The sequence below is a fragment of the Oncorhynchus mykiss genome, chromosome 13 (genome assembly GCF_013265735.2).
Source record: "Oncorhynchus mykiss isolate Arlee chromosome 13, USDA_OmykA_1.1, whole genome shotgun sequence".
Lineage (NCBI taxonomy): Eukaryota > Metazoa > Chordata > Actinopteri > Salmoniformes > Salmonidae > Oncorhynchus > Oncorhynchus mykiss.
In genome coordinates this window covers 54,879,654-54,894,730 of record NC_048577.1, presented here as the reverse complement: position 1 = coordinate 54,894,730, position 15,077 = coordinate 54,879,654, and the positions used below count along the sequence as shown (strand labels likewise).

General features: G+C 44.7%; 2 protein-coding genes across 4 annotated transcripts in view; both read left to right on the top strand.

The window, feature by feature from the left end:
• The first annotated feature begins 4,397 nt into the window (after positions 1–4,397).
• LOC118938095 (delphilin-like) lies at positions 4,398–5,126 on the top strand. Its single transcript, XM_036939770.1, has one exon. It carries the CDS (start codon positions 4,755–4,757, stop codon positions 5,124–5,126), a length of 372 nt encoding a protein of 123 aa, XP_036795665.1. The 5' UTR covers positions 4,398–4,754.
• A 159-nt stretch (positions 5,127–5,285) lies between these two features.
• LOC110486827 (glutamate receptor, ionotropic, delta 2 (Grid2) interacting protein, a) overlaps positions 5,286–15,077 on the top strand; it is a 56,336-nt gene continuing 46,544 nt past the window's right edge. For all 3 annotated transcript variants that reach the window (XM_036941550.1, XM_036941549.1, XM_036941551.1), the window contains exons 1-2: positions 5,286–5,735; positions 5,915–6,069. In XM_036941550.1, coding sequence (XP_036797445.1) covers positions 5,403–5,735; positions 5,915–6,069 — 488 coding nt within the window. In that variant the 5' untranslated portion in view covers positions 5,286–5,402. The remainder of the gene's footprint in view (positions 5,736–5,914; positions 6,070–15,077) is intronic.

Genomic DNA, 15,077 nt, shown 5'->3' with positions numbered 1-15,077 from the left:
CATTCACTCTTTTTACTCCCATGCCTTTCGCTCGCATTCTCTCAAGACGGTCAGAATGACAACAAATCTTTTCACCCCTCTGGGTTTTTTTGTACAGCTGCCCTTTACTCTGAGAGAGTCATTTGAACTATCATGGATGCAATGGGATCAGGCTACTTGATATGAATAAAACAATCCTGAAACAAAACGTATAATCATGTCTTTGGCTTTTTCCTTATCAAAGTCCGAAATCCCCCATAGTCTTGTACTGTAAGATGAACAGGGCATTTTCACATGATGTAATGCCAATGGTGTGTTGATGTAATTGTGTTTCCTTTGAAGTATTTTGTACAAACTAGTTTTGGTTGTGGAATTAGGAAATATAATTGTGTGTCCCCCATGGGGGATTTGTTGTCCTGCCTGTGGCTAGCAAAGTAAATACAGTCAATTATTAGACACCTAATGAGGATGTCCCCATCTCTACTAAACAAAGCATTGATTCTGGCCCGTTGTATTGTACATACTGGCATGGTGATCCAGCCATTCATAACTAAACCTTACTCTGCTTACGTTGTGTCCAATCAAAGACACACCTACTCAAACATCACAATCACTGTTTCCCTGATTAGTTTCCTCATACTGTATGTTGTTGAACATGATCGTCTCTAGAGATGTATTTGGCAGAGTTTCACATGAGCCATGATCACTGTTAGAACAGAGGACACTCCACAGCTGTAGTGCTGCTGCCTGCATCTCCCACTGGAAACACACTGATCACGATTCCATTGAGGTCAAGTCAGCCCCGGAGGGGTGAACACTGTTACCAATAGGATATGGTTTCCTCAGGGCTCATACTGAGGGATACTGCCAAATTTAAAACTGACACCTCACCCCTACTCTTAGACACTAGATCGGAAAGGTTATAAGTGTAAGCAATGTGGTGGCTGGTCCACATAACCTATTACAGTGCAAGGTGGAGCTATCACCTTATTGCTATCATTTCAGATCTACAAGAGTACTGTAACGGGTGATTTGAAATTGAACAGGTCTCACTTTCAGGTAGCCAGATTGGGGGGGTGCAAGCTTGACGTCAGTGTCTAACAGGGAACCAGGATTGCTCTCGTGCTGATCCTCAGCCAAGGTTCTGGAAGTTACCATCAGGTATAATAGACATTTACCAGCCTTGCTCCTTTTCTTCGCCTCAGGATTGTAAGGATGGTATGCAACCTGGAAGGTGTGTACCTTTAACCTGTTCCCTCAATCTCAAGTTTCCTAGATGAACCTTGAGGAGCCATTGTGTGCCTACTGCCTATAGACTACAGTGCCTCAACACTGAGGTTGACACGCTCTAATCAGTGAGAAGTGTCCCTGGCTGGCTCTCCTCACTGTTTCTGGGTCAGTCCTCAGCCCTTAGAGAGGGCCCCATCTGAAAGAACCAGAGCGAGAGAGGGTAGGAGGAGAGTGTGAGAAAGAGAGAGAGGCAGAGGTATTTATAGAAAAATGGGGCTTCGCGCTACCTTTTCTCACGAAATAATCATTAGAGGACAAAGTGTCCCAGTTTTTGTATGGGCGCTCCGCGATAGCAGCTAGCTAGGGCTGTGGGCCGGCAGATTTTTACCTGCGATGGGGAGCCTGACTTACAGACCGTCTCCTCTCTCTCCCAGCCTCCTTCTCCTCTTTTGCCTCATATCTCTGGTTCTTTGATCCGTGAAAGGGAGACATCAGCCTACTTGTACGCTGATGTGACCTCTTGAGAGGGTTTGGGTTGTAGGTCTTGGTGGGGGTGCTGGAGCTGGGTACAGGAGCCAGAGAGAGGGTAAGGGCGTGACTGGGCACCAGAGACGGGGACTTTGGGCCGTTGACTGGACGTGTCCTCGCAAACCTTGACATCTCAGTAGACACCACCAGCGTCAAGATGAGGCGGTTTCTGAGCCGCAAAGGCCGCTTCTCGCTGCGTCAGAGCAAGTCTGGACCTCGCGGTGCCTCCAAAGATTTCTGTAAGTCTTTAATTCCTTTTCATTATTCCTCTTATCTGCTTCATCCCTCTCTTCTGAAGAGAGGAGGAGAAGAGACAGAAGAGAACAAAAGGACTAAAGCTGTGTGTGTGTATCTAGGTCGCGGGCTTCAGAAGTATTTCAGATTTGGAGAAGAGAGAAGAAGGCCGTGGGAAGTTTAATCTCGACGGTGGGGTTGCGTGTCCTGGTACATCGGAGAAAGAAATGTTTGATTTAACCAATGTACTTTCTCACAGGTCTAGATGTCCCAATTTATTTTGACACATTACTTTAGACTTAGTTGTTTTATGACACAATACACGGAGACTTACAAAGTGAAATATAGAACGACTTGTTCTCACTGTGTTCTGAACTTTTATTCAGATAATCCGGGGCTCGTACATTTTCATTACACCATCACTTTTTTATTTTCCCTGCAAAGTCAGTGTAGAACTATGTAATGATGCCACTGTTGCCAGCTTTTCCCCTTTGAATTGTCTCAAACTGATCTGACCATCCATTTCTTGTTCACTTTAAGAAATCCACATACAATAGGCTACCTTTACACATTGGTACTGAGTGAGAGAAAGAGAGAGAGAAAGAGAGAGTGTGTGTGCGTGAGTGTGTCTTCATGCACCCGTTGATAGAGACAGAAAGAGAGAGATACAGAAAGAGAAAGAGACAGAGGGTGAAAGAAAGAGAGAGAGAGAGAGAGAGTGTGTGTGTGTGTGTGTGTGTCTCTTCATGCACACCTTCATAATGAGAGAAAGATTGCCACTTCAATCATTGAAATTGCATAAACTGCCTGCTGTAGTCATGGAACCTATTAATCTTTTCATTAAACATTAATCCTCATAGGATCATCATATGGCCTATTAAATGAATAAGGCTGAGGCTGTAGACTTCAGTGTTAGGAGGTTAACAATCTGGTACAGGAGAGAGTGAGGAGAATGAATGGGTACATCTCAATAATCTAAAGATGTTTCCTCTCCTTGTATCCAGCTTTCCTTCAACTGCACTGATCTGAAACAACTTGACAAGATAAAGCAAGTCATTTTGATAGGCCTCGATCTGCCACTTTGCCTTCAGCTATCGCGTCTGTTCAGATCAGTGCAGATGAGTGTGAGGAGACGAGAATAGGAAGCCATTTTGTGGAGTATTGAGTGGCACCCGCTGACTGCAGTATGAGAATGAGGCCAGTGACCAGGGGAGGGCCAGCAGTTCAGAAAAGAAAGCTATGACAGACATAGGCTGAGTCCCAACAGTCTAAAACAGCATCATTTGCTCATGTTCTGTCCATCATGATCACTGGTCTTAAAGCAAGTTGATCTGTAAAAACAGTATGGTGGAAACGTATTCAGTTTGACCTGTTCTTGACGGAGAGGACAGGAGGGCTCAAAACTATGTGGTGCTAATATTTGATCTCTCGAAACATTGACTAAATTCACTCTTCAAAATAAAAGTATATTTGTTATTGATTGGGTTATTTCTCATTGATTGCTATTATATAATAAAGTCAAGTTTTTTCCAATAGTTGATGTTCCACTCTCGAACCCTCCAAGCGGGGCGTTATACTATGGAGGTATGATAGTGTCTGTTAAAAAGTGATACCATTGTGTTCGACCATTGTGGATGTCCCTTAAGAGCAGAAAAACCTTCTCAACCCATTTCATTCTTGTGACGCTTCAGTCTCTGGTTCTCTCGCCCATTCAGATGATGCTTTCCGTCAACAAATGGGCTGTCCTCCAATGAATAATCCAATGAATATCAGTAAGACTTTTAAACTAGTTTCAAGTCCCAGATCTGGGTTCAAATACTTTTAGCGTTTGGTTTAGCCTGCCTGGGGTTCCAGATGGGTAAGGTTTGTAGTTTTGCAACTATTCCATTGGTTCCATTGTGCCAGGCAAGCTCAATCAAGCCCAGATAAAGTATTTCAACCCAGGTCAGTCAAGTACAGCTACATTGTAGTAGTGTCTTCACTGCCACTTGTCTCCACCTCTGAGACAAGCAACTGTGAAAAGAGACTACAATGTAGTTAAAGGTAGACTCAGCGATACAAATGTACCATTAGCAGATCGGGACGACTTCCAAAACATCAAAGAGCGCGAAGCAAGAGGCAAATCTCCTCCGCAGTTGTTGTCACGCAGCTATCATGTTGCAGGAGAGTGACGCAAACTCTCGTGAACATGTGCAGATGCTCTGTGGTGTGCATGCTCACAAGTGCAGCCTCTTGCATGGCACTCACTCTCCAGTATCTTTGGTTCTTCACACAGCTGCTCATATCGCTGAGTCTCCATTTAAATGGTATCATAATGTGACATTGCATGACATTGTTATTAAAATAATCTACACTCTTATGCCCCAAATACATCAAGGTACCCTGGTTTTACCTGGCTCTGTCTTCAGTGTGTTCAGGTCATCCCAGGTTATCAGACCCTGCTTTGGATCCCTGGTCCAGAGGCAGGTCTGACTGTGGTCTTACCTGGGTCTCCACCAGTGTATTTGGGGAAACCTGGATTCTTATTATAGTCCCTGAATTCCTGCCACGCCTCCTACTGGTGTAAAAACAAATAAGGACCCATGATGTTTTACCATTCTACCACAGCAGGAGGCGTGCATGTGACTGGGTCTGTAATCTGGTATATTTGGGGATAGTATTTGAGAAAGGCATGGACTCTAGACCCTGGTAATAGCAGTGTTTGTGTTAGAAGTATCCTGGTCCCAGATCTGTTTGTGCTCTTGTCAACTACATTGCTGTCATTGCCAAGTCAAACATGTTCCATGAGGAGTTGTCAAGACAGCAGAAACAGACTGGCACCCAGGCTATGTATAACAGGCTTAAGTAACCAACCCAATCCTGACTACTCTCCAGACCTGACCCTCCCGGCTACCAATCAGAACTGGCCGGAGGAGTTTGGGTTCACTCTGGGGGGCGCGGGCCCCAGCTACATCCTGTCTGTGATTGAGGGCAGCAGTGCCTACCTGGCGGGCCTGCAGCCTGGGGACCAGGTGGTGGACATCGAGGGCCAGGAGGTGTCCTCTCTCAGCACCCAGGCCCTGGTGGCCCTGGCACAGACTCTGAAGACTGTACCCCCCAGCATCGGAGTGGTGTCACGCATAGAACAGGTCTGGAACAGTTGGGAAATCATTTAGGCTTCAGTGATGCAGATAGTGGACATTTGACCTCGGTTTTTCACTTGAGACATTTTTTAAAGGCAGATAGGAGTTGGTTGTGACAGTGTTGTTGCATGTTACCTAAGCCTCAGTGTGATCACTACTACTGATCTGGAACTGTGAGCTGGGTAACACATAAGTCTAGGGCAAAATGACATGTGCTTTCAAAACAATCTCCGTTACTTTCCATGCAGATAGTTATCAAATAGACACTTTATTGTCTTCACATCTAATTCTAATCTGACTGTTCCCTAGATGGACATCAACCCAGGCCCCGACGGCCGTTTCGGCTTCACCATCGTGGGAGACTGCCCCCTCTTGGTGGATGACTGCCTGCCCAACTCCCCAGCGGGCCGCAGCGGCCTCCGGGTCGGCGACTATGTCATGGAGGTCAACGGGATCCCCGTCAAGCATCACGAAATGGCGGCGGCCATGATCAAGGTGGCACAGGGACGCCCACTGCGTCTGGGCGTGCTCAGTATGAGACGGAGGATCAAGCGCCTCAGCCACAGTATGAGGGAGGTGTCACTGAGCGGGGATAGTATCAGGCAGGACCGTGCACACAAGGCCCTGGAGTTTAACAAGAAGGTGTGTGGGTGGCAGGGGTGTGTGCCTGCATCTTTGTCTTCTGTCTCTGCATCTGTCTCCACCCCTGTGTCTGTTTCCGTTTCCAACTCTGTCTCTGTCTGCGTCTCCATCTGTGGAGGTCTCCACACTCAGAAGCCCACAGAGGTCAACAGGAAGTTGTGTTTATCTTCTTCTTGCAGGTGGAGGAGGTGCTTGGTGATGAGCCAGATATAAAGGAACAGCTGTTTGGTGTTCTGAAGCAGTACGCAGCCGAGCGGAACGTGGAGAACCTAGCTGAAGCCCTCCCAGACATCTTAATCAATGAGGACCATCAGCAGCTGATTGACAGCGTCAGGTACCAATCAGCTGATTATAACATGCTATCATGCCGCCTCTTTGTGGCATTGTGTCATGGTCGGGTCAGACAAGGGCCCGGTTTCCCGATAAGCTTACGAATATTTGAACAATGCATTGTTCCTAAAACGGCCAAAGTTGTCACATGCTTTTCCCAAAACACCACATAGAGAGCACGTTCACTAAGTGCGTTATTAGAAAGAGAATGATTCCACAATACTGACGACGGATCAGCTCCTAGAGAGATATTGTCACCTATGGCTGCAAATATTGAGGCGATTTAGACTATTCTAATGCTTACCCTACAAGGGACAGTTTGAAATGTACTGCGTAAAATGTATATAGGTTCAAAACTTTTTGTGAAACATCACAGCACATTTGAAAAATATATGGCAAATAGAATATCATATATGGCAAATAGATCCAAATTGGATTCTGTTCAGAGATGGAAGGGTTGAGGGTAGCTGAAGGATGGGAATAAAAACAAACAAAAGATAACTCATGTAAAATATACTGTGTCTGTAAAATGTATATAGTATGTACTATATGAGCTGGAAGTAGAAGCCTAAGTGTTGTCCATTAGTTTACTTAAATTAGGGGAGGGGTGGCAGGGTTAGGGGAAAACATATATTTTTAAAAATGTACCAGTCAAAAGTTTGGACACACCAACTCATTCAAAACTATGAAATAACACATATGGAATCATGTAGTAACCAACAAAGTGTTTAACAAATCAAAATATATTTTATATTCTTCAAAGTAGCCACCCTTTCCCTTGATGGCAACTTTGCATCATTTTGGCATTCTCTCAACCAGCTTTACCTGGAATGCTTTTCCAACAGTCTTGAAGGAGTTCCAACATATGCTGAGCACTTGTTGGCTGCTTTTCCTTCACTCTGCGGTCCAACTCATCCCAAACCATCTCAATTGGGTTGAGGTCTGGTAATTGTGGAAGCCAGGTCATCTGATGCAGCACTCAATCAATCTCCTTCTTGGAACCCTTACACAGCCTGGTGGTGTGTTTTGGGCCATTGCACTATTGAAAAACAAATGATAGTCCCATTAAGCAAACCAGATGAGATGGCCTATCACTGCAGAATGCTGTGGTAGCCATGCTGGTTAAGTGTGCCTTGAATTCTAAATAAATCATAGACAGTGTCACCAGCAAAGCACCATCACACCTCCTCCTCCATGCTTCACGGTGGGAACCACACATGCGAAGATCATCCATTCACCTACTCTGCGTCTCATAAAGGCACAGTGGTTGGAACCAAAAATCTCAAATTTGGGCTCATCAGACCAAAGGACAGATTTCCACCGGTCTAATGTCCATTGCTCGTGATTCATTATTGGCCCAAACAAGTCTCTTCTTCTTATTGGTGTCCTTTAGTAGTGTTTTTTTTTTCAGCAGCAATTCGACCATGAAGGCCTGATTCTTCTCTGAACAGTTGATGTTGAGATTTGTCTGTTACTTGAACTCTGTGAAGCATTTGTTTGGGCTGCAATTTCTGAGGCTGGTAACTCTAATGAACTTATCCTCTGTAGCAGAGTTAATTCTGGGTCTTCCGTTCACTGTGGTGGTTCTCATGAGGGCCATTTTCAAGCGCTTGATGGTTTTTGCGACTGCACTTGATGGTTTTTGCGACTGCACTTGAAGAGACTTTCAAAGTTCTTGAAATGTTCCTCATTGACTGATCTTCATGTCTTAAAATAATAATGGGCTGTAATTTATTTTTGCTTATTTGAGCTGTTCTTGCCATAATATGGACTTGATCTTTTACCAAATAGGGATTATTTCTGTATACCTCCCCTACCTTGTCTCAACACAACTTAAACTCATTAAGAAGGAAATACATTTCACAAATGAACTTTTAACAAGGCACACCTGTTAATTGAAATGCATTCCAGGTAACTACCTCATGAAGCTGGTTGAGAGAAGAGTGTGCAAAGCTGCCACCAAGGCTAACTATTGCTACTTTGAAGAATCTACATTTTTGAGTAAAGCCAGACTGTCTATGTATGAGGATGACTCAACACAATACAAGTCAGCTACTACAGTGACTGAAATGACTGCAACACTCAACAAAGAGCTGCAGTTAGTTTCAGAGTGGGTGGCAAGGAATAGGTTAGCCCACAATATTCATAAAATTCAAATCATTGTATTTGGAACCAAACACTCACTAAACCCTAAACCTCAACTAAATCTTGTAATAAATCATGTGGAAACTGAGCAGGTTGAGATGACTAAACTGCTTGGAGTAACCCTAGACTGTAAACTGTCATGGTCAAAAAACATATTGATGCAGTAGTAGCTAAGATGGGGAGAAGTCTGTTTATAATAAAGCGAGGCTCCGCCTTCTTAACAACAATATCAACAAGGCAGGTCCTTCAAGCCCTGGTTTTGTCGCACCTTGACTACTGTTCAGTTGTGTGGTCAGGTGCCTTTGCAATTGCAAATTGCAATTGGCTCAGATAATATGCATGTCAATCTCTCCTGGCTGAAAGTGGACAACACCCACAACAGCTCCGACACGCACAACAGCTCCGACACCCACAACAGCTCCGACACGCACAACAGCTCGGACACCCACAACAGCTCGGACACACACAACAGCTCGGACACCCACAACAGTATATTGTATATATTTAAAATAATATATATATTTATCTAAAAATATATAAGGCGGAAATGATGCAGACAATTACATTGATAGAAGCTACAATATATATGCAATAATAAAACTGATCCACCCCCTAAAAAAAAACAAATGCACACACACACAATCTCTTTGAGAGTCATATAGGTCTCTGAGTCACATCCTGTCGTAGTGACTAGCGAATCTTCTCCCTGATGGGTTTTTTAAGGAGCTGCCAAGCATCACAAAACACAAACACCTTTGAGCACAACAGATTCAAACACACTTCCTTATCACACCCACCCCCCCATAGCAAAATATACAACAAAGACTAACAGTGACAGTATCATTGGTACAGACTCATACACAGTGGTGGACAGAAATTCCGTTACAGTGACCTTCAACCAATCTGATATAATCAGGACAGCATTTTCATATTTTAGTGTGAGTGAACAGCCTTGGTGCCAGACCTGAGTTTGAAGATGCAGTTTGTGTTTGTATGTGTGTGGTATGATTAGTGCTTTGATATTGGATATGTTTCATCAAGGTTGCTCACGGGGAAGGCTCAGACATGTGAAATGCTATGATGTCCATATGCATACTGTATATAATGTTTATGATCTATGGTCAAATCTTAGCAGTCCTGGAGCAGTCCTGGAAAACGGAACCCTTTGAGCAATCCAAAATTCATCTCGCCCATTTAGATTGATCGGTTCAGTTCAGCTCACCTGGATGACTTACTGTGCATTGGATCAGAACAATTGATTTTACCCACAGGGGGAGCTTTGAATGTTCATTGTAATTAATCATGTTCAAGTGGTCTACCAATACCCTTTGTGTTTTAGTGTTCTACTACACAGAAATGAGCTTGGGGAGAGTCGAATAGACCTTAGTGTGTTTAATCGACCAGGACCAGTAAGTGTGCTGATTTAGGATTAGTTTAGCCTTTTAGATCATATTGAATAGAATTATATGGACAGGGGGGACCTGATTCTAGATCAGAACTCCTACTCAGAGATGCTTTATAAATACAGGCCCTGGCTGAGGTATTCATCGATATGGTAGTCTTCAACAACAATAGGTCTGCATTGGAGGAACAAGAGCAATTTAATTGCGTAACAATCAATATTTCATAGAAAACTGCTTTCCTCATACTTTTTCCTCAGAATGGTGGCAGGAACAGAATCAGTTATGTGGTGAAGCTCAATGACTTTGATCAGATGTCACCAGTGGGCTGTCTCATGGTGAGGACTGCCTGTTTGAAATCCTCCTCAGGCTGGAGATGTCAGTTTGGTTTGCATACTCCATGGCAACATCCCAAATGGCGCCCTGTTCCCTATAAGGTGCACTACTTTTGACCAGGCTCTTCTCTAAACTAGTGCACTATGTAGGTAATAGGATGGCATTTGGGGACGCAGGCCATTTATCCCTCCGGTACAGAGGAAAACTGTCAAAGTCCCCAGGGAATATCACGTTTCTTTCTTCTCAGCATTGATAGCAAAGTATAAAATAAACACTTTTGTGTGCGCAGGCACTTTCTGTGTGTCTGAGAGACTTATACACACACACACATTTTTTGCATCTCATTGTTGATTATGATCGTTTTTTCAGTCCCTATCCAGCTCTTAGCTTCTCTGCAGACACTTTGCTGTTGGTGGTAGAGAGATGCACACGCAGTCACTCTCACATCTGCTGCATCTGCACACTGCAGTGACAGGCTTTGGACACACACACACATAAATGCACACATACACACACACACATACAGCCACACACACAGTTCCTTCCTCTGGTTTGGATTTATGAACCCTGCAGAAAGCGATGCTGCTGATGATGACCTGCTTCAGGTGAGTACTGCCGCCTAGTGATCTGAGTGATGTCAGTACTGTGATTTGGGCAGGTGTTGTGAAATAGACAGTTATGCAGGTGTTGTGTACACCATAAGATACAGTAGAGGGGTGGCAGGTAGCCTAGCGGTTAGAGCATTGGGCCGGTTGCTGGTTCGAAAACCTGAGCCGACAAGGTGAAAAATCTGTCTACGTGCCCTTGAGCAAGGCACTTTATGCTAATTTGATCCAGGGGCGCTGTACTATTATTAGTGACCCTGTTAAACACATTTCACTGCATCTGTCTAGTGTATGTGACAATAAAACATATATTTATTTGTATTGTGTGGGTAGGATTTTGGTTTGTTTGACTAAGCCTTTGGCCAGTTTGATTAGTTTTGTGTTCCTCTCATCTTCCTGTACTTGATAATGCCCTGAGTGCCAGTTGTGATGGTGAAATGTCTTAGAGTTTGGAGTTTAGAAGATAGCAGCTATTTGTCAACAACTGTACTATTGATGGTTGGTAGACAGGACTGTTTTGTTAGAACGCAATGGTACTAATACTTAGTTGATTGCTACTGTAGGCTTCCAACGGTGGGGGTTCTAGTTTATGTGTTATCAATTGTCAAAATAAATGAATGTCCTGGCTTGGGCGTTGTTTGTTTCTCAAGGGACGTTGTTTGTTGCTTTCTGCTTCTTATAAATGTTGTGCAGTGACGATGAGTTTCTCTCACCATCAAGGAATATTCCTAGCTCAATCTCCTCTCCTCCAAAAACAGAAGGCTCATATTATTATTCCATAACCAGTGTTGACTGGAGACTGGAGAGAGTTTAGTCTGCTCCCTCCCTCAGTGGGAGGGGAGGTAAGAGGTAATGTAACATAATGTGACAGATGTGATAAGGGGAGAAGATAATGTAGTTTGGGTCTCATTTGTATGTGTCACAGCAGAATCTTACTCCCAAAAACTTCTCTCTTCTCTGCCCTCATCAGGGGTGTTTTGTAGGATTTGGGGCCTAGCCCAAAGCCAGTAGGGGTGTCCGGAGGCTTTCTCCCCCAGCCAAAAAAGAAAGGAATTTCAACAGCCAAATGCATTAATTTGGTGCACTTTGAGATGAACATTGAGAGATTAGAACATTGAGAGATTTAATTTATTATGGATCCCCATTAGCTGCTGCCAAGGCAGCTACTCTTCCTTGGTCCAGCAACAGATAACTTGCACATTCCCACCTCCCACAGCAGACACTGCCAGTACTCAATTACAAATCTACTGTGTCTCTACTCTGGAACACTCTCTACTCTCTTCTCTGGACCAAATACATCTACGATGTATTGCCAAAAACCTCCATACCACTCAACAACTTCAAACAGACTCTGGCCTGTCCAATGAGCCAAACTGATTAAAGAATCCCACAGTACCCAATCTCTCTCACTCACACGCACACATGCATGCACGCACGCACGCTGTGCAGTAATTTGAATCCATAGAGCAGCTTCAACTTCTTATGGGCAGGTGGGATGTTTAGCATACCACCTGGCCAACATCCTGTGAAATTTTAGAGCGCGAAATTCAAACCACAGAATTATAAATATTTAACATTCATAAAATCACAAGTGTAATACATCAAAATAAAGCTTAACTTTTTTTAAGATTTCAAAAGGCTTTACGGCGAAAGCACACCATGCGATTATATGAGGACAGCGCCCCGCACACAAAACCATGAAAAACATTTCAACCAGGCAGGTGCGACACGAAAGTCAGAAATAGTGATATAATAACTGCCTTACCTTTCATGATCTTCTTCTGTTGGCACTCCAAAAGGTCCCCGTTACATCACAAATGGTCCTTTTGTTCGATAATGTTCTTCTTTATATCCATAAAAACTCAGTTTAGCTGGCGCACTTCAGTAATCCACCCAGTTTCCCTTCATCAAAATGCATACAAAATAAATCCCAAACGTTGCTAATAAACTTTTCCAATCAAGTCAAACAAAGTTTATAGTCAAACCTTAGGTACCCTAATAAGTAAATAAACAATAACATTTAAGACGGAGAATCGTTATTGTCTTTAGCGGAGAAAAATACTAAAGAACGCACTCTCTTCCACGCGCTTGGAAACACTACAGCCAAAATAGGAGCCACCTAGAAAACTACCATTTCTGGCTCATTTTTACAAATACCAGCCTGAAACTCTTTCTAAAGACTGTTGACATTTAGTGGAAGCCCTAGGAACTGCAATCAGGGAGGACTTCGCCTTCTAATAAAAGAGACCGCCATTGAAAATAGTGGTAGGCTGAATTATTTTTTGAGGGGGGATGGTTTGTCCTCTGGGTTTCGCCTGCCATATCAGTTCTGTTATACTCACATACATTATTTTAACAGTTATAGAAACTGTAGAGTGTTTTCTATCCAAATATACCAATTATATGCATATCCTAGCTTCTGGGCCTGAGTAACAGGCAGTTTACTTTGGGTATGCTTTTCATCCGGCCGTGAAAATACTGCCCCCTACCCAAGATGCAGTCCACTGTGTGCTCACCCCTCCTCTGCCGCTCCCCATCATTTTCTCTGTGTCGTCTGCCTTCTTCTGTTGCTGTATCTTAGTCTTTTATGTTACTGTGTCTTGTCTACCCTCCTCTCTTTTCCTGTCCTAGTTGTAAAAAATGTTTTAATAGTCATTTCAGTGGCTTTTTCACCTAACCTGCAAATTCACTGCAGGCTCCGTGTCACTCTAGGTACATTTTGCAGTGCCTGATACTGTCTAGCACAGTATATTGTACTGTTTATTTTTGTAATTACAATCTGCCAGTAAAACTTAAAAAAATGTTACACTGCATAGTGATGTGTGGTTATGGAAACTCATATCAGACTGAAATGAGACAAACATATTTTTACATTTTTGGGCTGGACCAAAAACATTAAGTGTTAGGGAATAATGACGCCACTGACTCTCACTGCCCATAATCCCTTTATTCATTAGGTGTTAGTCAGAGAGCTGTGACCCAGTCTGTAATGGGCAGACACAGACCTAGGCAGACACAGACCTGGGCCGACACAGACCTGGGCCGACACAGACCTAGGCAGACACAGACCTGGGCCGACACAGACCTAGGCAGACACAGACCTGGGCCGACACAGACCTGGGCCGACACAGACCTGGGCAGACACAGACCTGGGCCGACACAGACCTGGGCAGACACAGACATGGGCAGACACAGACATGGGCAGACACAGACCTGGGCCGACACAGACCTGGGCCGACACAGACCTGGGCAGACACAGACCTGGGCAGACACAGACCTAGGCAGACACAGACCTGGGCAGACACAGACCTGGGCAGACACAGACATGGGCAGACACAGACCTGGGCAGACACAGACCTGGGCAGACACAGACCTGGGCAGACACAGACCTGGGCAGACACAGACCTGGGCAGACACAGACCTGGGCAGACACAGACCTGGGCAGACACAGACCTGGCCGACACAGACCTGGGCCGACACAGACCTGGGCAGACACAGACCTGGGCAGACACAGACCTGGGCAGACACAGACCTGGGCAGACACAGACCTGGGCAGACACAGACATGAGCAGACACAGACATGGGCAGACACAGACCTGGGCAGACACAGACCTGGGCAGGCACAGACCTGGGCCGACACAGACCTGGGCAGACACAGACCTGGGCAGACACAGACATGGGCAGACACAGACCTGGGCAGACACAGACCTGGGCCGACACAGACCTGGGCAGACACAGACCTGGGCCGACACAGACCTGGGCAGACACAGACCTGGGCAGACACAGACCTGGGCAGACACAGACCTGGGCAGACACTGACCTGGGCAGACACAGACCTGGGCAGGCACAGACCTGGGCAGACACAGACCTGGGCAGGCACAGACCTGGGCAGAGATTGTCTTGTTCACTGTCTTGTCATGATATAATCATTACTTTTCCTGTGTTTGTGACTCTGTCTGCACTCTGTAAGATATACTGGTTGTTGTTAACCAGACAGATGGAAGATAACATTGTATTTTTACCTTAAAAAGGGACAAGAAAATATGATTGATTTTGTTTAGTTGACAACTAAAATGTGTGCTTGTCACACCCTGACCTGTTTCACCTGTCCTTGTTATTGTCTCCAACCCCTCCAGGTGTTGCTGGTTTTCAATTTTGTTTTTTTGAATTGTTACCCCTTACCTCTCCTCTTCTCGGCTTTTGAACCCCTTCAGGGGGCCACCATTTTTTCCAAGTTGGACCTTCGGAATGCCTACCACCTGGTTTGGATATGCAAAGGGGATGAGTGGAAGACAGCCTTCAACACAGCCAGCGGACATTATGAGTATCAGGTAATGCCGTTTGGACTCACCAACGCCCCCGCTGTCTTTCAGGCTTTGGTAAACAATGTGCTCCAGGACATGCTCAACTGTTTTGTGTTCGTCTACCTTGACGACATCCTGTTTTTTCCCGGTCTGTTCCTCATGTCAGGCAGGTCCTTCAGCGCCTCCTGGAGAACCACCTGTTCGTGAAAGCAGAGAAGTGTG

Excerpts from the sequence above, each read along its gene's own strand:
- LOC118938095 (XM_036939770.1), top strand. The coding sequence starts at position 4,755 with ATGAGGAGTTGTCAAGACAGCAGAAACAGACTGGCACCCAGGCTATGT.